We start from the raw sequence: 26,539 nt of genomic DNA, 5'->3' as shown, positions 1-26,539 counted from the left end.
ACAGTGAGGGTTATTTGGCGTAAAAGAGCATTTTTTTTATTATTGTATAACAGGTACATATTGTCTTCACAAAAACAAATTCTTATGGAACTTGTTATAAAAAGGCAGGTACAGTGATAGGTTTAGCCTATCAATATATCTGATTGAAATCAAAGTTCATGATCATTAAAACTTGAAACATACATAAATTTAAAATCACAATAATTATCATGGAATCAGTTACTGTTCAACATTTCAGAAACAGTTCAAAAAATTGACAGACATTAAAAATTTGACATTTAGTGGTAATGCTATGAAACTTTCGTTAAAACATTTTTTTTGTTGTGAACATGCTATAAATTTTACAATATGATAATTACGACTTTGAAAATTATTTATTTTCAGTGAACATAATCTTAAAGCCTTAATGCTCTTGTTCTTATGTTAAATAATGAGGTATGTGGAAACAAATAAATGATGACAAAAATAAAGATAATTTTTCTTTCATTATGTACAAATGCAAAGTTCTAAAACAATTCTCTAAGTTCTTCAATAATGGCACAGGAGATTATTTATACACCGTTTTCAGCTGAGGTAACATAAGTTTAAATAAAACAAAGTAACCTATGACAACAATATGGGAAGTATTGACTATCCTTTCCATACTGTTATTCCATTCTAAACTTTCTACTGTTTGAAAGTACCCTATGAAATATAGGACAGAATAAAATCACCCATTTTGCCAACAAATTGTCTCGTACAATTTCTTGTTCAGCTACTGAATATGTGACCCAACAAAAATTCTACTGACCATCACATCATACAAATGATCACATTTTTATTATATAATGTAGCAAAAATTAAATGAAACAAAATGAACAATACCGAAGCATTACAATGCAAAGACACACAAAATCAGAAAAACAAGATGGAACATTAAACACTAATGTCCCAGTGACAATCAGGTCATTAGAGACAGCTGAAGTTAATAATTTTGAACTTAAAGTCTAAAATAAAACAAATTTTTGCAAACATAGGTTTGCAGCTAAAGTAAATTCTTAAAATAAGGAACTTTCGACAAGCGACATTTCGAAGAGAGCATGACTAATTGTTGACTATACTAATAAAGTTGAAATGTGCAAACAGAAGATGATGTGTGCACGTTTTCTTGACTCCTTGTGGGAGAAGTGGGGGGATTAGAGGAAATAAACTCATTCTTCCATAAACACTGTCATAGGGGAGTCCAGGGATGTTCTGACAGGAGTAAGGTCCACCTTCTCCATGCAGTGCAGCAATAAAATAAAATGAGCTAATCTTTTGCATCATATCAAGCACACTCTGGAGGTAAAATTAACAGTGGTAATGAATGCTTCAGTATTTCATGTAATAAACAAAATAAAATTGCCTAATACATTGACAACATAAGCACAGCTTAATGAAAGAAAAAGAAATAAATTTTCCACCTACGGCTACTACTACAATATACTGTTACAGCAATGACTGATAACTGAGGAAAAGATTTTAACCGCACAACGTCGGTTTCTTGCCATTGATTACTATGGAGCCAAAGGGTTAAGAAACACACCACCATTTGAATAAAATACTGTTTATAAAGCAGTACAGCCTGTCACAACCATAATATCCCTTGGAGTGATCATTATAATAGCTACCTGACAACATGAAAACGGACCTCATGGTCAACAAACTACTTTCTAAAAAGGAAACTGCATATTAGAATCTTGTGTGGTGTACTCTTTGGTATTGTCCAAGTGCTGTTAGTCTGTATTAGGTGAAAATAACAAGACGAGCACAATGTTAGTGTAATCTACGACCTACATGTCTATGTGGCATGAGCATGGAGTGTTAACGAGAGCACATTAATATACAAACTAGTTTCCAATCTTCTGTTTGCATAGGGAAATTAAGTCATTTGAATATTATTGGAACTTTTTATCTTTTATCAAATACTGCACAACTCTCTGCAGAGAATCAGGGTATAAATCTAGCTCCAGGCAGGAACATTTTGGCACCTTACACACACACACACACACACACACACACACACACACACAGAGAGAGAGAGAGAGAGAGAGAGAGAGAGAGAGAGGTGTCATTCCCAAATACAGAAATGAATCTACTTGATTGCATGCTATGGTGCGTACTTCTTCATTAATCCATTAGCCCCCTCAGCTTAAATGTGAAATTGTAATGAAAAATAGAATGATTCCCTAGTATCATAATGATGCAATATGCCTTAAAATCAATGTAAACATATAAGGAGATTCATAAAACACCTTATCAAATGGGCTGATTATACAAAAATATCATACAGTAAAATCTAAACAGCACAGCCTATCAAATGTCTTTTTATGGAGTTCTTGAGTGAACAGATGCTGCTTTATTACACTGCAAATACTGCTTCGAGTTGACTGACATATTGCCTATGAGAATAACTTACTATGTGCACACTGTAACTTGTCACTTCTCACAGGTATACTCAGAGGTGAGGAACCAGTTAAAGTCCACCAATACTTAACAGTTTCTGATCAGTGCTAACCTTACACAGGTAACCCAGTGGCAGCTCGGGAAAAATTTTACCAATATGATACAATATTACAAAAATAAACAGAGTGTGTTTCACTATGTTGTCATGATAGGTGTGATTTGATATTGCTGTGACATTAGCTGTACCTAATGCTCTAAGATCAAGTATTTAATGATTCCCGCCATGTTTTCTTATTAATGCATTAGTACGTCCTATGCCTTTTACTCCCCTTGCACCCAATCCATCACTGTACCCAAATAAGAACCATGGAAAGCAAAAAGAGTGCATTATGAACATCACACCTAAAGATCCAACTCTTTTCATACAAATTCATATGAAATTTCTACATATTCTCGTTTTTAACACCTCCTGTAGCCTTTTGACTTACAAGAGTAATCATAACTGAACTGAATACATTAATTTTACTTATATAAATTGAACTGCACAAATATATTTAAATTATATAATTAATAGTTTAATGTTACGAGGAATGTGATAAAACAAAAAAATGGTAGCAGTGGGAATCAAACCCGAGCTGACAAATTGTCAGTCAGTCTGCTTGTCCACTGCGCCACGGCATTGATATGACAGCCATTGCCCAGAAATCCCTCATACTGTAGCTGTCAATCTTTAGACACTGTTTACCCTTTCCTACATCCCATTCAGGTGAAATAGTTTAGAACTTTAAAGAGGCATCTACTGACTTCTATTCATGTAGTTTGAGCCAAATCGGTGAGCTCCATCCCATGCCCTCCCCTTGTTAGATTTAAATTTGGAGTAGGCCTACCTAACTCATTCTCTCTCACTTTCTACTCAAAAGACCTACAGAAAAATGTCTTCTTTTAGCAGATCACCTATACAATTTGCCATGTTTCTTGCACAAGGTTTTACATGCACTTTCAAAGAAAAATACTGACCTGGTGCTGTGAGCAATGAGACACCCTTAGTGGATGATGTCACATCAGAGAATGCACAGTCAAAAACACACTGCTGTATCCCCCTTCTCCAAGTTTATTGTAGTGCAACTGACCATCATTTCAACTTTTGACACTGGTTTCTGTTTACAGTTATCATGGAGAGTGTGCCTCAAAACATGGTTTTGTCCATTTCATTTGCAGACCGGCAAGCATTTGAAGAGAAAAGGCATAATTTTAGTGTGATGTTTAGTGTGCTGTAGCACATTAGCACATGATCGCCAGCTGCCACTGTGTATGGAAGTACTTTGTAAACTGTAGCAATTACACTTCAGGCGCATGTTTGTTTCACATGCTGCCTGTACAGGAAAAGTAGTCCATCTATGAGACAGGGATCATTTACATCTACTTCTAGCAGCCCCCTCCTTCATGAAGTAAGTATCAAGTTACAGCATACATACATTATACAGCAAGAGCTAGAAAAACAGGAGAAAGGAACTCATTCTTCCTCAGGAAGTGGAGTCCTTCCTAAAATGGCAATGCTAAGGAAGCATTATACATCATTACTATCAGTCAGGCAGGGTGTTATTGCCAAATTGCTTTGACTCTGGTGATGTCCAGTCAGCACCGAGTTGGTAACCGATTCTTAGATAATTTACCTACAAAAGCTTATAGCAAATCCATATGGCAGGAATTAAGATTGTTCAAAACAGCACACTACATAGAAAAATTACTACTGTCTAAGATGTCTTTGGCTTCTTGTACACAATAGCAGCTACCATAACAGAACTGCTTAGTATCACAGATATAATAAAATTTGACAAAAGTGTAATGTCTGCCGAATCTAGGAAGATGGTGTATACACGTGCTGAAACAAGAAATTGTTGTTCGGTATATTACAAAATCATAAATATACGAATAATAGTATTAGCATGTAATGTTCCCATGATAATGACGACAACACAGAAAACTTCACCAACAGGAAATTTAGAAATAATAAAACTTAGTTATATAAATTTGTGTTTGTCACATAATTAAAGGTTTAATAATAATATCGAACTTGTTATCTAAGAACAACTTAGAAAAGAGTAACTGGGTTAACATCAGTAATTAAACCGCAAGGGGCAAAAACTGATGCCTACAGCTGCTGACATTCAGAATCATTGTCTTCATTTTTTACTTCTCTTCCTAAGCATAAGATGTAGTTCATCCTATTGCCAACTGTTATTCTGACCACAATACATAAGTGGAAAACGAACTGTGTGTGTGTGTGTATTGTTTAGCATTTCTTTTATTCAACTTGCTATATAAATACAAAAGCTATTAATTGTTTAGCGAACATTTTGATGCTAACTCAAGGAGTACATGTTACCTAAGCTCATTAATGGTTCAGTAGTATAAATAATGTTCCTCTGTGAAAGACATTATTTGAATGGATACACACACTTTCACCATGTCCCCAGCTGTCGTCCTGTGACTTCTTCAATGTGGAAAACGCAAACATAGTATTCCCTGCTTACGGTTGCTTCTAGTACAGGAATTTCAACAGTGTCATATGGCCTAAAGTGAGATATCTCTGAACATGCACCAAAAAACTTCCAAAACAGCATTTGACACTCATTACACACCTACACGCATTACTGAAACTATGATTGTATTTATGACTGGACTGAGCATTTCTTGGTAGGGAGGACCCAGCATGTGATATTGGATGGAGAATCATAAACAGGAGTCAAAGCAACTTCAGACATGTCTGACAGAAGTGTTTTGGACCTTTGACGTTTACATTGCACAATAATGACAATGCAGACTTCTCACACATGATGTAGTTCTCTACACTGATGTACTATCTGAAAAGATTCAGTCAAATCTTGTAAAGTTGTGCAAGTATTGCCTTTAAATATTCAGATGTGTATAAAGCATAGCACCCTACAACTACAATATCGAAATTGCTTTAGTCAACTCATACAAATACCTGGGTGTAACAGTTTATAAGCCAGTGGCATATTTTGCTTCTTGGTGAATATTAGGGGAATGCAATCAATCTACAAAGGAGATTGAATATAATAGAGGGAAACATTCCACATGGGAAAAATATATCCAAAAACAAAGATCATGTAACTTACCAAACGAAAGTGTTGGTATGTTGATAGACACACAAACAAACACAAACACACACACAAAATTCAAGCCTTCGCAACCCACGGTTGCTTCATCAGGAAAGAAGCAACCTGATGAAGCAACCGTGGGTTGCGAAAGCTTGAATTTTGTGTGTGTGTTTGTGTGTCTATCAACATACCAATGCTTTCGTTTGGTAAGTTACATCACCTTTGTTTTTACATATACAAAGGAGATTGTTTACACAACACTAAAATTTCATTACATCTTAGGGTCAGTCTGGTGACCAATAGAATGACACAATTATAATGTTACGCTCACCTTTAACACTGAGTCCTGTCTAAACAATTTTAATAAAATTTCACTTTCTGTCTCTCTGGGTTTGAGTTTTTGTCTATTGTGATAAAAATATCACATCCATTTCCTATTTGCCTATATTTTTGATATATCTAATATTATATGAAAATGAGGTGACTTACCGAACAAAAGCGCTGGCAGGTCGATAGACACACAAACAAACACAAACATACACACAAAATTCAAGCTTTCGCAACAAACTGTTGCCTACGTAGATCAACACCTTCAACCCATTACATGCAGTCTCCCATCCTTCATCAAGGACACCAACCACTTCCTTGAACGCCTGGAATCCTTACCCAATCTGTTACCCCCGGAAACCATCCTTGTAACCATTGATGCCACGTCCTTATACACAAATATTCCGCACGTCCAGCGCCTCGCTGTGATGGAGCATTTCCTTTCACGCCGATCATCTGCCACCCTACCTAAAACCTCTTTCCTCATCACCTTAGCCAGCTTCATCCTGACCCACAACTTCTTCACTTTTGAAGGCCAGACATACCAACAATTAAAGGGAACAGCCATGGGTACCAGGATGGCCCCCTCGTACGCCAACCTATTCATGGGTCGCTTAGAGGAAGCCTTCTTGGTTACCCAAGTCTGCCAACCCAAAGTTTGGTACAGATTTATTGATGACATCTTCATGATCTGGACTCACAGTGAAGAAGAACTCCAGAATTTCCTCTCCAACCTCAACTCCTTTGGTTCCATCAGTTTCACCTGGTCCTACTCCAAATCCCATGCCACTTTCCTTGACGTTGACCTCCACCTGTCCAATGGCCAACTTCACACGTCCGTCCACATCAAACCCACCAACAAGCAACAGTACCTCCATTATGACAGCTGCCACCCATTCCACATCAAACGGTCCCTTCCCTACAGCCTAGGTCTTCGTGGCAAACGAATCTGCTCCAGTCCGGAATCCCTGAATCATTATACCAACAACCTGAAAACAGCTTTCGCATCCCGCAACTACCCTCCCGACCTGGTACAGAAGCAAATAACCAGAGCCACTTCCTCGTCCCCTCAAACCCAGAATCCCCCACAGAAGAACCACAAAAGTGCCCCACTTGTGACAGGATACTTTCCGGGACTGGACCAGACTCTGAATGTGGCTCTCCAGCAGGGATACGACTTCCTCAAATCCTGCCCTGAAATGAGATCCATCCTTCATGAAATCCTCCCCACTCCGCCAAGAGTGTCTTTCCGCCGTCCACCTAACCTTCGTAACCTGTTAGTTCATCCCTATGAAATCCCCAAACCACCTTCCCTACCCTCTGGCTCCAATCCTTGTAACCGCCCCCGATGCAAAACCTGTCCCATGCACCCTCCCACCACCACCTACTCCAGTCCTGTAACCCGGAAGGTGTACACGATCAAAGGCAGAGCCACGTGTGAAAGCACCCACGTGATTTACCAACTGACCTGCCTACACTGTGACGCATTCTATGTGGGAATGACCAGCAACAAACTGTCCATTCGCATGAATGGACACAGGCAGACAGTGTTTGTTGGTAATGAGGATCACCCTGTGGCTAAACATGCCTTGGTGCACGGCCAGCACATCTTGGCACAGTGTTACACCGTCCGGGTTATCTGGATACTTCCCACCAACACCAACCTATCCGAACTCCGGAGATGGGAACTTGCCCTTCAGTATATCCTCTCTTCTCGTCATCCGCCAGGCCTCAATCTCCGCTAATTTCAAGTTGCCGCCACTCATACCTCACCTGTCTTTCAACAACTTCTTTGCCTCTACACTTCTGCCTCGACTGACATCTCTGCCCAAACTCTTTGTCTTTAAATATGTCTGCTTGTGTCTGTATGTGTGGATGGATATGTGCGTGTGTGCGAGTGTATACCTGTCCTTTTTTCCCCCTAAGGTAAGTCTTTCCGCTCCCGGGATTGGAATGACTCCTTACCCTCTCCTTTAAAACCCACTTCCTTTCGTCTTCCCCTCTCCTTCCCTCTTTCCTGATGAGGCAACAGTTTGTTGCGAAAGCTTGAATTTTGTGTGTATGTTTGTGTTTGTTTGTGTGTCTATCGACCTGCCAGCGCTTTTGTTCGGTAAGTCACCTCATCTTTGTTTTTATATATAATTTTTCCCACGTGGAATGTTTCCTTCCATTATAATTATATGAAAATGTCAATTTCTTAAACTATAATATGATAGGGTAGAGAGAAAAATCTACTCACCAAGCCGCAGCACAAGGAAACACATTTAAAAGTTATGGATCCTGGCATCCCTTGGTGAGTAGATTTTTTTTTAAATCTATCCAATTACATATAATATTATATGAGCTACATTGCTATCTAGCACTACTCCACTCTTGGAGGCATTCTTCTTTGGTTATCACATTAATACTTCCGGCAGCTATCGTAAACTGCATTAGATGGAAAGTCGCCTCAGTGCAAAAAGAAAGAAAGAAAATCCTTTTTTTTTTTTTTCATTAAAAAAGACCTGAGTACTTGCCACACACAGCCAGCCACTTGGGTAGCAGCCTCTGATGCATAGTGCATCCCAGATTTACTCAGACAGACCCTCCAGTGCCATGTCTTTACAGCACAAGTACACTAGTTTGTCAGTGAACCTTCGACTTCCCTTGTTCAAGCATTCTACCTGGCTCAGAAGCAGAGAGCCACAATTAGTTTTAGGGTAATGTTGCAGACAGAGATTTGTTGGAACTCCAAGAACAAGGCTGGCCTTCTTCGTCTACTCTGTCAGTCATTGTAATGAACCAAATACGACATCGAAGCCAAGACAGAAGTTGTCTGTTCCAATGAGCACAACATTCTACAACTAGTTACATTCTGTTCTCCCAATGGCTGCCAGAACAGACTCCTCCGCATGTTGACTGAGGCCTGAGAACAGCATTTACAATGGGGCTGAATTCTGATTGGCTTGGGATGTTATTATAGCCCTTGCAAGTGTACAGTACACTTTAAGAGGAAACCTCATCAAAGCGGCCAATAGATCACTGTTTTTTACAATCAGTTGCATCAACATCGACATGTATATTCTACAAATCACCATGAAGCGCATAGTGCAGGGAACTTTCCCATTTCCCAGTTATAAGGGCTTCTTCCAATTCCATTCATGTATGGGGCATGGGAAGAATAGCTCTGTATGTGCTGTAATTTGTCTAATCTCTTCTCTGTGAGCCTGATGGGAGTGTTATGATGGAATCTGTAGCATATTCCTAAGTTCATCACTTGGAAACTGTTCTTGAAACTTTGTAAGTAGGCCTTCTTGTGATAGTTTTAGTCTACCTTGAAAAATCTGCCAATTCATTTTTTAAGCAAGTCTGTGACGCTCTACCATGGGCCATACAAACCAGTGTCCATTTGAGTGGCCTTTCTTTGCAAATATTCAATAACCCCTGTCAGTTTTCCTTTGTACAGGTCCCACACACTGGTGCAATATTCTAGAATGGGTCACAGAAAACTGTTTGTAAGCAATCCACTTGCTTTACCTATTAGTAGCCCGTGTGATCATTACAGTTTCTATGCACACAAATTATTACACCCCGGTACCTGTACAGGTTGATTGATGCCAATTGTGACTCCGATTTTACAACCATAGAATATTACTTAATTCAGGATTTTTTATGAAGTGCATAACTTAACATTTCTGTACATTTAAAACAAGTTGCCAATCCGTGTACCTCTTTAAAATCTTGCTAAGAACTGACTTACTGTTTGTGCAGCTGTTTTTAGACGATAGGGTAGTTCATTACAGACAACTCCACCATCTGCCAAAAGTCTGAGATTAATTTTAATATTGTCTATCAGGACATCAATATACAACAAGAACAGTGTGGGTCCCAACACACTTCCAAGGAAAACGCGTGGATTTACTTCCACATCTATCAATATCCCTTATCCAAAGGTGACATGTTGTGTCCTCTGTAGCAATAAATTCTCAATCCAGTCACATATTTAGCTTGATACCGCCATATGATAAGTGTCGGTGAGAGACGGTGTCAAATGCTTTACGGAAGCCAAAAAATGCTGTATCTTTTTGGTTGCTTTGATCCATAGCTTTCTGAATGTTTTATGAGGAAAGTGTGTGCTGTGTTTCACACGTCCATTCTTCTCACAACCCGTACTGTCTGACATGGATCAGGTCTTACTGTTTGATATTGTCATTGGCTGCAACTTGATTCCCAGTAGGCATAACTTATTTCTGCATAGAGTGGGCATTTCAACTCAGCTTAAGGAAGTGTTTCCAATGACTGAACAGACCAACCCTGACATAAAATATGTGCCCACACAAATTACACTGAGTGGTTGGAGGAGGGAGGGCTGTAATTGACAGAGCTTTCTTGCTTGTCACTTGGCCCCTTTGTGGCAGCAGCGTTGTTCTTCAAACAAATGGACAGCTGTGGATGTCGTGTTCCTCCACAGTAAACAGTCCACAGCACATGGTTCCATGATCATATATTTATATCAACTGTTTCACGATGTGTTTCAGAAGGTCCTTAAAATGCTTCAGAGGGGTTCCATGAGGTCTACTGCCATAGCAGAGTTCGTCATTTATGCGGTGAAGACAGCGTAACCACTCAGTTGATGAGTGAAGATGGTTGCCTCATTTCTGTTTGGATGCGCTTTCTCAAGGAACGCACTGTTGGTCACATGGTCCTCCTACTTAATGTTCAAGACGTATCCAATTTCTTGTTGGCAGAAGCACTCAAGTTCTTTGATATTACAGTGACAGCGTGCCCAAATTCACAGTCATTCAAGAATGTGTATGTGATAATACCATGTATACAAGTTTGGTGTGCAGTTTCAGGTCTTTATTCATGAAGACTATGCATTCACTGTCCAAATACTGCATGGATTGCCCCAATTCTTTTATGAACATCCTGTTCACAGGTACATGTTTGACATACCTCAATGCGTGTGAGATCAGAATATGTGTGAAGAGTCTACAGCAAATGGATGTCAATGATATCGGGCAGTAGTTTTGTGGATCACTTCTGCTACCCTTGTTGTACACATGATGACCTGTGCTTTTGTACATTCACTATGTCCAAGTTTTTTGTTTGATGGGTCTGTGGTATATCAGGGTTAAAATATGAGTTAACTCAGCTGCAGTTTCTGTATGGGATGTTACAGGAATTCTGCTAGATCCTGGAGCTTTGCTTAATGTTAGCAATTTCAGCTTTTATTAAAAGGAAAGTTGCCACTCACCATACAGTGGAGATGCTGAATCGCAGATAGGCACAACAAAAAGACTGTCACAAATAAAGTTTTCAGCCAGTAAGACCTTGGTAAAAAATAGACGGCACACACACACACACACACACACACACACACACACACACACAAATGCTTCAGTTGCCTGAGACTGCAGTCATGTATGTGTGTGTGTGTGTGTGTGTGTGTGTGTGTGTGTGTGTGTGTGTGTGTGGGCACACGCGCGTGCGCACGGGAGCGGGGTCATCAATTTTTGACGGAGGCCTTACTGGGTGAAAGTTTTATTTGTGACAGTCTCTTTGTTGTGCCTATCTGTGACTCAGCATCTCTGCTATATGGTGAGTGGCAACTTTCCTTTTCATAAAAATGTTACATTTGATCCTGAATTTTTCCAGTGTTCAATTTCAGCTTTTAGTTGATGAATGGTATTGGCTATTTCAACTAAAATTGCTACTGGTGGATGTAAACTAATTGCTTCATTTCAAGACCAGAAAAAGACAGGAATAGTTCATCACTAACCAAGCTTTTGAACATCAATATTGAGCAAGTACAGAGTTCAACACGCTGCTGAACACTCACAAGAGATGCAACTCTTGCATACAGTATATGTGCCACAGTGTGGTGTACGCGATCAAAGCGTGCTCCAGTGGCAGTTGTCTTGCAAATCACACAGGTTAAGAAATGGATGGTTGGCAAATTCCTATGTTCACTTTATCTGAGCGTAAAACTTTATAGGGATATGAAATGGAATGCTCACATAGGCTCCAATGCCAGACTTCAGTTCACTGGTAGAATACTGGGGAAGTGCAATCAGTCAACAAAGAAAACTGCTTACAAATCACTCGTGAGACCCATTCTAGTATACTGCTCAAGCATATAGGACCCATACTAAATAGAGTAAACAGATGATATTGAACATATACAGGGAAGGGCAGCATGAATAGTCACAGGTTTTTTGACCTGTTGGACAGCGTCAGAGACACTGAAGTGGCAGATTCTTGAAGACAGATGTAATATATCCTGAGAAAGTCTACTAACAAAGCTCCAATAATCAGTTTTATAAGATAGCTCTAGGAATATACTACAACTCCCTATGTGTTGCTCACATAGGGATCAAGAGGACAAGACTAGAATAACAAAGCATGCACAGAGGCATTCCAATGATCATTCTTTCTGCTCTCCGTATGTTAATGAAACTGAAAGAAACCCTGACAACTTGTAGCATGGGACGTACCCTCCACTGCCATGCACTTCACGGTGGTTTGTAGAGTACAGCTGTACATGCAGATGTAGATATTACAACACATTTTGTCCCTTGTCCATATGCTAGTCATTTTGTTCTGTCTATAGCATGTATAAATAAAAACTTCAATATCCATGAACAGGTTACAAGGCAGAAAGTAAAGTACCATGTCGAGTTAATAAGGACATCAGCTCATAAAAGTTCCATTTCAAACAGTGTATACAAATTTATAATGGTTCTCCGCCTAAGGTAAAAAGTATTTCATCTTTCTCGCGTTTTAGTAAAACTTGATCACTATTCCTATTCAGGAGCAGAATCTTTATTACATGTGAAATACAAAACTTTAAACAAGAATGAGCAAAATATCTTACTCCAAGTAGTGCAAACTGCCTTGCAGATAAAACTAACAGACAAACTCAATACTCAGAAAGAACACACTTATTTACATAACATCAATCATTATTGCCCTCTGCTAGGCACTTTATTGAGAATAGCACAGTAGCCACGTTGATGTAGATCATAGAATATATTTCTATTAAACTAATAGAATGGTATCAGAACCTACTAGAAAATGTAAAGGTTAGTACAAAAATATCTGAATCCAGAGAGGCACAAACCACCAACACATAACCCATTATCTTCAATTCTGCGTCTCCAGCCATTATGCTATATCGACTATGAATGAGCTACAACCATGCTTTGCGTCTTATCTCCTCCTCAAAGCTTTATTCGTTGATATGTTATTATCTGGCATTTAATCATAATGTAATGTACCAAGAACAATGTGCTGTTGCCTTGAAACAGCATACTTTCACAATACGCAAATACAGAAACTCTTTAACCATTAATATGGCATTATATATTGTTTTACTGCAATAGATCAAATAATTAACAACAGGTTTTTGAGAGATCCTCCATTTGCTCTGTACGGATGAGAGATGGTGTTACGGCATAGGTGGAGTTCTTCCACCTGACTGGCCTATGTTCAAACACGTTCACAATCTCTGACTTGCTAAATATTGTTTTGCAAGTTCTGAAAGACTATACAACTTTTTTTTCCCATGCTATGATGTCAGAAACTCTAGTCTATACTCTATTTGAATGCATGGCCCATGTGCCAATGACTGAAGGACCACAAAAACAAGTTGTTGTTGTGGTCTTCAGTCCTGAGATTGGTTTGATGCAGCTCTCCGTGCTACTCTATCCTGTGCAAGCTTCTTCGTCTCCCAGTACCTACTGCAGCCTACATCCTTCTGAATCTGTTTAGTGTATTCATCTCTTGGTCTCCCTCTTCGATTTTTACCCTCCACGCTGCCCTCCAATACTACATTGGTGATCCCTTGATGCCTCAAAACATGTCCTACCAACCGATCTCTTCTTCTAGTCAAGTTGTGCCACAAGCTCTTCTTCTCCCCAATTCTATTCAATACCTCCTCATTAGTTATGTGATCTACCCATCTAATCTTCAGCATTTTTCTGTAGCACCACATTTCGAAAGCTTCTATTCTCTTCTTGTCTAAACTATTTATCGTCCACGTTTCACTTCCATACATGGCTACACTCCATACAAATACTTTCAGAAACGACTTCCTGACATTTAAATCTACACTCGATGTTAACAAATTTTTCTTCTTCAGTAACGCTTTCCTTGCCATTGCCAGTCTACATTTTATATCCTCTCTACCTCGACCATCATCAGTTACTTTGCTCCCCAAATAGCAAAACTCCTTTACTACTTTAAGTGTCTCATTTACTAATCTAATTCCCTCAGCATCACCCGATTTAATTCGACTACATTCCATTATCCTCATTTTGCTTTTGTTGATGTTCATCTTATACCCTCCTTTCAAGACACTGTCCATTGCGTTCAACTGCTCTTCCAAGTCCTTTGCTGTCTCTGACAGATTTACAATGTCATCGGCGAACCTCAACGTTTTTATTTCTTCTCCCTGGATTTTAATACCTACTCCGAATTTTTCTTTTGTTTTCTTTACTGCTTGCTCAATATACAGATTGAACAACATTGGGGAGAGGCTACAACCCTGTCTCACTCCCTTCCCAACCACTGCTTCCCTTTCATGTCCCTCGACTCTTACCATTAGATTCAGCAATTCTCATTGCTATAGTATACTATCACCCAACCAGCCAACAACCAAAGTCAACAAAGTGCTAACATCAGCTTACAAAGCAAAAGCCACAGGCAGCAGAAGTACACTTTAGCAGCCTCAGAAATATCAACATTCGTGTCAAAACATTTACTAACTAATGGCAATTATTGTTGCTAATAAAAAAGAATTTAGGATGAATGGTGAAATTCACAACCACTATATTAAAGTAAAAATAATTTTCATATCTACTTAGCCCCCTCCATAAACCATGGACCTTGCTGTTGGTGGGGAGGCTTGCATGCCTCAACGATACAGATAGCCGTACCGTAGATGCAAGAAAAAGGGAAAGGTATCTGTTGAGAGGCCAGACAAACGTGTCGTTCCTGAAGAGGGGCAGCAGCCTTTTCGGTAGTTGCAGGGACAACAGTCTGGATGATTGACTGATCTGGCCTTGTAACACTAACCAAACCAGCCTTGCTGTGCTGGTACTACGAACGGCTGAAAGCAAGGGGAAACTACAGACGTAATTTTTCCCGAGGGCATGCAGCTTTACTGTATGGTTAAATGGTGATGGCGTCCTCTTGGGTAAAATATTCCAGAGGTAAAATAGTCCCCCATTCGGATCTCCGGGCAAGGACTACTCAAGAGGACATCGTTATCAGGAGAAAGAAAACTGGCATTCTGCGGATCGGAGCGTGGAATGTCAGATCCCTTAATTGGGCAGGTAGAATAGAAAATTTAAAAAGGGAAATGGATAGGTTAAAGTTAGATATAGTGGGAATTAGTGAAGTTTGGTGGCAGGAGGAACAAGACTTCTGGTCAGGTGACTACAGGATTATAAATACAAAATCAAATACGGGTAAAGCAGGAGTAAGTTTAATAATGAATAAAAAATAGGAGTTCGAGTAAGCTGCTGTAAACAGCATAGTGAACGTATTATTGTGGCCAAGATAGACATGAAGCCCACGCCTACTACAGTAGTACAAGTTTATATTCCAACTAGCTCTGCAGATGACGAAGAAATTGAAGAAATGTATGAAGAGATAAAAGAAATTATTCAGGTAGTGAAGGGAGATGAAAATTTAATAGTCATGGGTGACTGGAATTCAAGAGTAGGAAAAGGGAGAGAAGGAAACATAGTAGGTGAATATGGATTGGGGGTAAGAAATGAAAGAGGAAGCCGTGTGGTAGAATTTTGCACAGAGCATAACTTAATCATAGCTGAACTAATAATTTGAGACTCAACAAATAAATACCCCACTCATACGGTTATAGTTGGTGGGGACTTCAACCTTCCCGCGATATATTGGCAAAAATATTTGTTCAAAACCAGTGGTAGGCAGAAAACATCTTCCAAGATTGTCCTAAATGCTTTCTCCGAAAATTATTTCGAGCAGTTAGTCCACGAACCCACGTGAATTGTAAATGGTTGCGAAAACACACTTGACCTCTTAGCCACAAACAATCTAGAGCTAATAGAGAGCATCATGACTGACACAGGGATTAGTGATCACAAGGTCGTTGTAGCCAGGCTCAATACCGTTTCTTCCAAATCCACCAGAAAGAAACGCAAAAAATTTTATTTAAAAAAGCAGATAAAGTGTCACTAGAAGCCTTCCTAAGAGACAATCTCCATTCCTTCCGAACTGACTATGCAAATGTAGACGAGATGTGGCTCAAATTCAAAGGTATAGTAGCTACAGCAACTGAGAGATTCATACCTCATAAATTGGTAAGACATGGAACTGATCCCCCATGGTACACAAAACAGGTCCGAACGCTGTTGCAGAGGCAACGGAAAAAGCATGCGAAGTTCAGAAGAACGCGAAATCTCGAAGATTGGCTAAAATTTACAGACGCGTGAAATTTGGCACAGACTTCAATGCGAGATGCCTTTAATAGGTTCCACAACGAAACATTCTCTCGAAATTTGGTAGAAAATCCGAAAAAATTCTGGTCGTATGTAAAGTACACAAGCGGCAAGACGCAGTCAGCACCTTCGCTGCACAGTGCCAATGGTACTGTTACCGACGACTGTGCCGCTGAAGCGGAGTTACTGAACGCAGTTTTCCGAAATTCCTTCACCAGGGAAGACAAATGGAATATTCCAGAATTTGAAACACGAACAGCTGCTAGCATGAGTTTCTTTGAAGTAGATACCTTAGGGGTTGCGAAGCAACTCAAATCGCTTGATACGGGAAAGTCTTCAGGTCCAGATTGTATACCGATTAGGTTCCTTTCAGATTACGCTGATACAATAGCTCCCTACTTAGCAATCATATACAACCGCTCGCTCACCGATAGATCTGTACCTACAGATTGGAAAATTGTGCAGGTCGCACCAGTGTTTAAGAAGGGTAGTAGGAGTAATCCATCGAACTACAGACCTATATCATTGACGTCGGTTTGCAGTAGGGTTTTGGAGCATATACTGTATTCAAACATTATGAATCACCTCGAGGGGAACGATCTATTGATACGTAATCAGCATGGTTTCAGGAAACATCGTTCTTGTGCAACTCAGCTAGCTCTTTATTCGCACAAAGTAATGGCTGCTATCGACCTGGGATCTCAAGTTGATTCCGTATTTCTAGATTTCAGGAAAGCTTTTGACACCGTTCCTCACAAGCGACTTCTAATCATGCTGCAGGTCTATGGGGTATCGTCTCAGTTGTGTGACTGGTTTCGTGATTTCCTGTCAGGAAGGTCGCAGTTTGTAGTAATAGAAGGGAAATAATCGAGTAAAACTGAAGTGATATCAGGTGTTCCCCAGGGAAGCATCCTGGGACCTCTGCTGTTTCTGATCTATATAAATGACCTGGATGACAATCTGAGCAGTTCTCTTAGGTTGTTCGCAGATGATGCTGTAATTTACCGCCTAGTAAGGTCATCCGAAGACCAGTATCAGTTGCAAAGCGATTTAGAAAAGATTGCTGTATGGTGTGGCAGGTGGCAGTTGATGCTAAATAACAAAAAGTGTGAGGTGATCCACATGAGTTCCAAAGGAAATCCGTTGGAATTCGATTACTCCATAAATAGTACAATTCTCAAGGCTGTCAATTCAACTAAGAACCTGGGTGTAAAAATTACGAACAACTTCAGTTGGAAAGGCCACATAGATAATATTGTGGGGAAGGCGAACCAAAGGTTGCGTTTCATTGGCAGGACACTTAGAAGATGCAACAAGTCCACTAAAGAGACAGCTTACACTACACTCGTTCGTCCTCTGTTAGAATATTGCTGTGCGGTGTGGGATCCTTACCAGGTGGGATTGATGGAGGACATTGAAAGGGTGCAAAAAAAGGGCAGCTCGTTTTGTATTATCACGTAATAGGGGAGCAGAGTGTAGCAGATATGATACGCGAGTTGGGATGGAAGTCATTAAAGCAAAGACGTTTTTTGTCAAGGCGAGATCTATTTACGAAATTTCAGTCACAAACTTTCTCTTCCGAATGCGAAAATATTTTGTTGAGTCCAACCTACATAGGTAGGAATGATCATCAAAATAAAATAAGAGAAATCAGAGCTCGAACAGAAAGGTTTAAATGTTTGTTTTTCCCTCGCGCTGTTCGGGAGTGGAATGGTAGGGAGATAGTATGATTGTGGTTCGATGAACCTTCTGCCAAAGCACTTAAATGTGAACTGCAGAGTAATCATGTAGATGTAGATGTAGGTGTAGAACACTTGGTTCAAGAATCATAAAAGAAGGTTGTATACATGGAAGAATCCTGGAGATAATGAAAGGTATCAGATAGATTATATAATGGTAAGACAGAGATTTAGGAACCAGGTTTTGAATTGTAAGACATTTCCAGGGGTAGATGTGGATTCTGACCACACTCTATTGGTTATGAACTGTAGATTAAAACTGAAGAAATTGCAAAAAGGTGGGAATTTAAGGAGATGGAACCTGGATTAACTGACTAAACCAGAAGTTGCACAGAGTTTCAGGGAGAGCATAAGGGAACAATTGACAAGAATGGGGGAAAGAAATACAGTAGAAGAAGAATGGGTAGCTCTGAGGGATGAAGTAGTGAAGGCAGCAGAGGATCAAGTAAGTAAAAAGATGAGAGCTAGTAGAAATCCTTGGGTAACAGAAGAAATATTGAATTTAATTTATGAAAGGCGAAAATATAAAAATGCAGTAAATGAAACAGGCAAAAAGGAATACAAACGTCTCAAAAATGAGATCGACAGAAAGTGCAAAATGGCTAAGCAGGCATGGCTAGAGGACAAATTTAAGGATGTAGAGGCTTATCTCACTAGGGGTAAGATAGATACCGCCTACAGGAAAATTAAAGACACCTTTGGAGAAGAAAGAACGACTTGCATGAATATCAAGAGCTCAGATGAAAATCCAGTTCTAAGCAAAGAAGGGAAAGCAGAAAGGTGGAAGGAGTATATAGAGGGTCTATATAAGGGCGATGTACTTGAGGACAATGTTATGGAAATGGAAGAGGATGTAGATGAAGATGAAATGGGAGATACGATACTGCCTGAAGAGTTCGACAGAGCACTGAAAGAACTGAGTCGAAACAAGGCCCCGGGAGTAGACAACATTCCATTAGAACTACTGATGGCCTTGGGAGAGCCAGTCCTGACAAAACTCTACCATCTGGTAAGCAAGATGTACGAGACAGGCAAAATACCCTCAGACTTCAAGAAGAATATAAGAATTCCAATCCCAAAGTAAGCACGTGTTGACAGATGTGAAAATTACCAAACTATCAGTTTAATAAGTCACAACTGCAAAATACTAACGCTAATTCTTTACAGACGAATGGAAAAACTGGTAGAAGCCAACCTAGGCGAAGATCAGTTTGGATTCCGCAGAAATATTGTAACACGTGAGGCAATACTGACCCTACGACTTATCTTAGAAGCTAGATTAAGGTATGGCAAACTTACATTTCTAGTATTTGTAGACTTAGAGAAGGCTTTTGACAATGTTGACTGGAATACTCTCTTTCAAATTCTAAAGGTGGCAGGGGTAAACTACAGGGAGGGAAAGGCTATTTACAATTTGTACAGAAACCAGATGGCAGTTATAAGAGTCGAGGGACATGAAAGGGAAGCAGCGGTTGGGAAGGGAGTCAGAGAGGGTTGTATCCTCTCCCCGATGTTATTCAATCTGTATATTGAGCAAGCAGTAAAGGAAACAAAAGAAAAATTCGGAGTAGGTATTAAAGTCCGTGGAGAAGAAATAAAAACTTTGAGGTTCGCCGATGACATTGTAATTCTGTCAGAGACAGCAAAGCACTTGGAAGAGCAGCTGAACGCAATGGACAGTGTCTTGAAAGGAGGATATAAGATGAACATCAACAAAAGCAAAACGAGGATAATGGAATGTAGTCGAATTAAGTCGGGTGATGCTGAGGGAATTAGATTAGGAAATGAGACACTTAAAGCGGTAAAGGAGTTCTGCTATTTGGGAAGCAAAATAACTGATGATGGTCGAAGTAGAGAGGATATAAAATGTAGACTGGCAATGGCAAGGAAAGCGTTTCTGAAGAAGAGAAATTTGTTAACATCGAGTATAGATTAAAGTGTCAGGAAGTCGTTTCTGAAAGTATTTGTATGGAGTGTAGCCATGTATGGAAGTGAAACGTGGACGATAAATAGTTTAGACAAGAAGAGAATAGAAGCTTTCGAAATGTGGTGCTACAGAAAAATGCTGAAGATTAGATGGGTAGATCACATAACTAATGAGGAGGTATTGAATGGAATTGGGAAGAAGAAGAGCTTGTGGCACAACTTGACTAGAAGAAGAGATCAGTTGGTAGGACATGTTCTGAGGCATCAAGTGATCACAAATTTAGCATTGGAGGGCAGCGTGGAGGGTAAAAGTCGTAGAGGGAGACCAAGAGATGAATACACTAAACAGATTCAGAAGGACGTAGGTTGCAGTAGGTACTGGGAGAGCTTGCACAGGATAGAGTAGCATGGAGAGCCGCATCAAATCAGTCTCAGGACTGAAGACCACCACCACCACCACCACCACCACCACCACCACCACCACAACAACAACAACCTCTACTTAGCTTAACCATGTTTTACGATAAGAGTTTTATATTCTTGTACAAAAGTCTCAAAGTTACATCTGCTTCTACATCCATATTCTACAAACCACAATGAAAAGCATCGGGAGGGTACTTCTTCCTATTCCGTTCAGATATGGAGTGTGGGGGGAATGACTGTTTGAACACCTCTGCATGATCTGTGTTCGCAATCCCTACAAAGAGCATTTTTGGATGGTTTTGAAACTTTGTAAGTAACTTTTCATGGGATAGTTTGCATCTCACAGGATAGTTTTCATCTGTCTTCAAGTATTTGCCACTCCAATTTTTTCAGCACTTCCATGGCAACTATCCCATGGGTCAAACAAACCTTTGACCATTTGTGTTGTTCTTCCTTTTATATTTTTAATACATCCCATTTGTCCTACTTGGTACGGGTCCCACAAACTTGGGTGGCACAAATGCTTTGTAGGCAATCTGCATTGTGGACTAATGGCATAGCTCTAGTGTTCTACCAATGAACCAAAGTCTGCTACCTGCTTTACCTACAACTGAGCCTATGTGATTATTCCATTTCATACCATTACAATTTGCTACGCCCAGGTTTTTGTTTGAGTTCACCAATTCCAACTGTGACTCACCGATCCTGTACTCTTAGGAAGCACATTTCTTCATTTTGTGAATTGCACAATTTTACATTTCCGTACATCAGAAGCAAGTTGGCACACTTTTCACTATTCTGAACTCTTATCAAGAACCGACTGAATATTTATGCAACTGTTTTCAGACAGTATTTCATTACAAATAACAGAGTCTCTGCAAGAAGTCTGAGGTTGCTATCAATACTGTCTGCAAGGTTGGTAATACACAACACAGCTAGGGGCCCAACACACCTCCCTGGATCACATGTGAGTTACTTCCCTTCTATTAATGACTCTCCATGCAAGATAACATACTGCATCCTCCCTACCAAGAAACTGTCAATTCAGTCACAAGTTTTGTTTGGTACTACAATGTGACTGCATTTTCAATAATAACTGCTCTCGACAAGTCAAGAAATACTTCATCTACCCGGCTGCCTTAATCCATGGCTTTCAGAATGTCACGTATGGATAGGGCAAGTTGGATTTAACATGAATGAGACTGTCAGCTGATTGGCATGGGGAATATTCTGTTCATAATACCTCATTACATTTGTGAGCAGAATATGTTCTAAAACTGTACAACAAACGAATGTCAAGAATGCTGAGTGGTTGTTCTGTGAGCCACTTCTGCTGCCATTCTTTTACACAGGTGTGACCTTTGCTTTCTTCTAATCACAGGACATGGTTTTCTGTTCAAGGAATCCATGTTTTATTGTGGTGTAAAGAGGGGGCAAATATGCAAGAAATTTGGTACAGAATATTTGCCGTGTTTCATTTTAGCTATCTTAGCTGTTTCTCAATGCCACTGACAATAATAACAATTTTACTCATCTTTGCTGAGGTTTTTTTTTTATGGTCGAAGTAGAGAGGATATAAAATGTAGACTGGCAATGGCAAGAAAAGCGTTTCTGAAGAAGAGAAATTTGTTAACATCGAGTATAGATTAAAGTGTCAGGAAGTCGTTTCTGAAAGTATTTGTATGGAGTGTAGCCATGTATGGAAGTGAAACATGGATGAGAAATAGTTTGGACAAGAAGAGAATAGAAGCTTTCGAAATGTGGTGCTACAGAAGAATGCTGAAGATTAGATGGGTAGATCACATAACTAGTGAGGAGGTATTGAATACAATTGGGGAGGAGTTTGTGGCACAAATTGACAAGAAGAAGGGACCTGTTGCCTGTTGGTAGGACATGTTCTGAGGCATCGAGGGATCACAAATTTAGCATTGGAGGGCAGCGTGGAGGGTAAAAATCATAGAGGGAGACCAAGAGATGAATACACTAAGCAGATTCAGAGGGACGTAGGTTGCAGTAGGGACTGGGAGATGAAGGAGCTTGTACAGGATAGAATAGCATGGAGAGCTGCATCAAACCAGTCCCAGGACTGAAGACCACAACAACAACAAGATCAAATATATTCCCTCATAAGGGGGATTCCAACGTACCAGTTCTAGCTAGTTCTCATAGAGAGCATTTAGTAAAGTCTTGTCACACCCACCACTAACAGAACTGTAATGATCCCAAGTGATTATTGGCTATTGTAAGATAATTACAGTATGACTAGTAAGTTTTGTACTAGATAATGGAGGATTTCTCTTAAGTTTTTTGTTACATCTGGGTTGATTCAGGCGGTCAATACAAGGATCCAGTAATAAGCTTATGCCCACACACGATACTGAGAACTGCACAAACAATCTCACATGCAGTTTTAGTGTCCATTTACTTTCTCATCTACTATAACAAAGTCCACTTCCATTCCCTTTTGATATATGCTTAAATTTTCCCCAAAACTCTCGATGCCACCCATTTTGGTACCCAATATTGTGTGAGCTCCACTATGTTTTAGGAGCATATCAAGCTTTAGCATTTTTTTTTTTTTTTTTTTTTTTTTTGTGAATGCTTCAACAGTTAATGTACACTTCGTCAGTAAATGAATGCTTCGGCAGTTAACCACCACGATTTTAGCACTTGTCTGTGAAGGATGAGGGAAGTATTTCTTTGGATTTCACACTGATACTTTTGGTCTCCTACACCTATCTTTATCTGGACGGAATAATCTACAAATCCTTTCTGTGTACCCCATACACTGTCAGTTACCTGGATAGCAGCCTCTGATGTGTAGTGCTCGAACCTGTTCTCAGCTCAATGGCGTAAGTACAAGATGTCTGAGCCTAGCTTGTCACGGAACCTTCGCATTCTCTAGTTGAAGCCTTCCACATGACTTAGAACTAGCTGGCTATAATCAGTTCTAGGAACAATGCTGCAGACTATGAGCTCTGTTGAAACTCTGTGAGCAAACCTTTTGTTCTGAACCTCTTCTGCCAGTCGCCTGAATGATCCAAGCACGACCTTCCTCTAAACCCAGAAGAGAGCTATCATTTGTCTCAACATGCACCACAATCCATAATTAGCTGCATCCTATTCCCTCAATGGCTACACTAATAACATCTTCAACATGTTTAATGAGGCCCCAAGCATACATATTGAGTGCAACTAGTGTTCCTTTCAATCCCTTGCTGCCATTTCCCTAAGAGATACTATCACCACAGGTCTGAACATTACCAGTAGCCCTCAGGCACAAATTTGGAAATATCCAAACATTCAAAGCTTAAGTAAAAGAGTACCTTACTAATCACACCTATTACAATTTACTAAAACTTCTGGGCTCAGTGATGTACATTCCAGTTAATATTAATGTTCACTCTATACAGGTTTTCTTATATATAAACAGACACTGTTCTCTGTGAAGTTATGTAGATGCTTAATATGAAGTACTGAGTAAAAACATTCACTGAGGGAAAGCAATTGATTTTATTTCCTGAGTAATTGTTGTTCTCCTGCAATTTTTCTTGTGGCCTGAAACAAACTGCAGGACACACAACAAGAGAAGACAAGCTGATATGTATTTGTATCACTAAGTGTGTGACAACGTAATGTTATATTGATGATTGCTCATAACACAGCATAGCGAAATAGTAACTTAGAGAGCATGCCATACTTACTGAGATTAGTAAATGCGGAAAGAAACCAGGTCAAAACGCTAACGGAAGCTGCGTTCTTAGTTCTTAAAATTTCCAGTAGTTGGACAACTTTACTCGAGGCTGAGACAGGAGTACAGAGTGGCTGCACAAATATATATACATTTTTTTTTTTTAATTACAGCTATTCACACATATCAAAATTAAAGTTGATCTAGATATATTTAATGTAGAACAGCTGATAAGAATTCTTAACACGTTGTCAAATGTTAAAAACATTCATTGATCATATTGTTTTGTATTGCTATGTTCATACACAATTACTAGTAATTCCGCCTGACTAATGCTATAAACAGAAATTTGAAACTAATAAAAATATGTGTAACAAACGTTAAGACTTACGACTAAAATCGACAAAATCGTCTTTGGTAGTACGCCGGTAAGAAAAGCCGATGTCAATCCTAAATAAATCCCGAATATTGCGAAACTCAGCGTGTTCACCATATTCTTATACTTCAGTACCAAATAAATTAAAATAATTTCTTGCACCAAAATTATTGGATATTCCATGTACGATAGCAATGCATAATCGTTACAAAAATTGTAGCTTGCCATAATAGTATAGCTGAAAATGAAAATAGTTTGAAATCATAATACAGGAAATCTATTTCATCGTATATTGCACGATATTTCAGTCCTATACCTTGTCAGTTCCAAAAGTAATCCATACAGGTTAATGCCAACAGCACTCTTAACTTTCAGCAAATTTAAAATTTGTGGTATTTTCAAAACAAGGCACAAAGTGATGGTTATAATACTCAGGACGTCTGATATAACGTATAATATTTCCATCTTGAATATTGCCGCTTCTGTTTACCGCGATTTATCTTACGTTATTACGTTTATCGGAGAAGTTCTTAACACATAGGTGACATACAACGACTACGCATGGCATCTTTTGGCTGCATTTCAAGGAGGACTGGTACACAATGGTCCTTGAGAATGCCGCCAAACGAGTTCACAATCACACCGCATTGCCGGTTTGTATTAAGTGTGCAGACTAAATTCAGTGTAGGGGTGGGGATAGCCGCAAACAAGGATCAGTCTGAACGAACCAATCGGAGTAGTAGCTACTGCTCACGTTGGGAGGAGGGCAGTTTGAACTTGGGCACAGTTATTGGTATGTTTCTACTCTCCGTGAGCCAGGGGCGCGTGACATAGTAGGCCACGACCTGCCACTGGCTCACAGGAAAACGAAAAACTTGTGCGTAGTCGGGTGGTTTTCTTTCAAGAAAATGATTTAAAAGTCGATATTACGCAGGATTTTATCAGGCTCAAACTTTTTAATGGCTACTGTACTTACAAGTTGCCATTTGTCTGCCAATATAGGTATTAAAAATACTTCATCCCCACCCCCTGCCAGTTTGATCCCCTTCATCCCCACCCCCCACCCCCTGTCAGTTTGATCTCGGAACAAACTATCGTACGGGCACACTTGCCTTGGGCCTCTGACATCTGGTGTTTCTACAGGAACAGCTTCTTTTTAAAGCATCTCAGACTGCAGATTTTATTTTTCTATATTTTATATCTCTACAATAGCCTGCGCAAAAGAAAATTTGCACGTTTATAGCAGATACTACGATGTTTCACAACGCGTCTGCAGTATTGGAATATTTAGTAACTGTTTTGCTGCTTCGTTAGTACACTGAAAAAAAGTGAAAGTGTGACCTACAGACAAGCTCTGTCTGACTTTGTGCCACTCCAGAATGTTTAGATTCGTTGCCAACCAATTGTTGTATGCTTCTGATGGTAGAGTTCGAAAGTGACAATGAAATTTGCACTTCGTACAATCTAAAGAGCATGAAACACAGAGGGAAACTGGAACAAATGGGACAAAATAGATTTAAAGAATGTTCAGAATTGTTCAGTTTATACATTGTAACCCGTCATGATTATGTCTTGGAAAATGTCATGTGGGTTTTACAACACATATACTGTGCACATCCTCCTCCACCCTCTCTCTGAACACTTCTGCTATATATATATGGAGGAGGAGGTACAGAGCCAGGAAGGAAGCAGAAAGTGTTCAGAGAGAGGGTGGAGGAGGATGTGCACAGTATATATGTGTTGTAAAACCCATATATATATATATATATATATATATATATATATATATATATATATCTCTCCAGACATATTTCTGCTTGTGTCTGTATGTGTGGATGGATATGTGCGTGTGTGCGAGTGTATACCTGTCCTTTTTTCCCCCTAAGGTAAGTCTTTCCGCTCCCGGGATTGGAATGACTCCTTACCCTCTCCTTTAAAACCCACTTCCTTTCGTCTTCCCCTCTCCTTCCCTCTTTCCTGATGAGGCAACAGTTTGTTGCGAAAGCTTGAATTTTGTGTGTATGTTTGTGTTTGTTTGTGTGTCTGTC

General features: G+C 39.6%; 1 protein-coding gene across 1 annotated transcript; it reads right to left on the bottom strand.

Moving 5' to 3' along the window:
- LOC126481001 (solute carrier family 66 member 3) lies at positions 1 to 25,151 on the bottom strand. Its single transcript, XM_050104450.1, has 4 exons — positions 24,808 to 25,151; positions 24,507 to 24,729; positions 24,129 to 24,249; positions 1 to 4,306 (listed from the first exon to the last, which is right to left on the bottom strand). The coding sequence occupies exons 1-4, from the start codon at positions 24,954 to 24,956 to the stop codon at positions 4,179 to 4,181; spliced, it is 621 nt and encodes a 206-aa protein (XP_049960407.1). The 5' UTR covers positions 24,957 to 25,151; the 3' UTR covers positions 1 to 4,178.
- Positions 25,152 to 26,539: the final 1,388 nt, after the last annotated feature.

This window comes from Schistocerca serialis, chromosome 5 (genome assembly GCF_023864345.2).
Source record: "Schistocerca serialis cubense isolate TAMUIC-IGC-003099 chromosome 5, iqSchSeri2.2, whole genome shotgun sequence".
Lineage (NCBI taxonomy): Eukaryota > Metazoa > Arthropoda > Insecta > Orthoptera > Acrididae > Schistocerca > Schistocerca serialis.
This window is presented reverse-complemented; position numbering and strand designations above follow the sequence as displayed.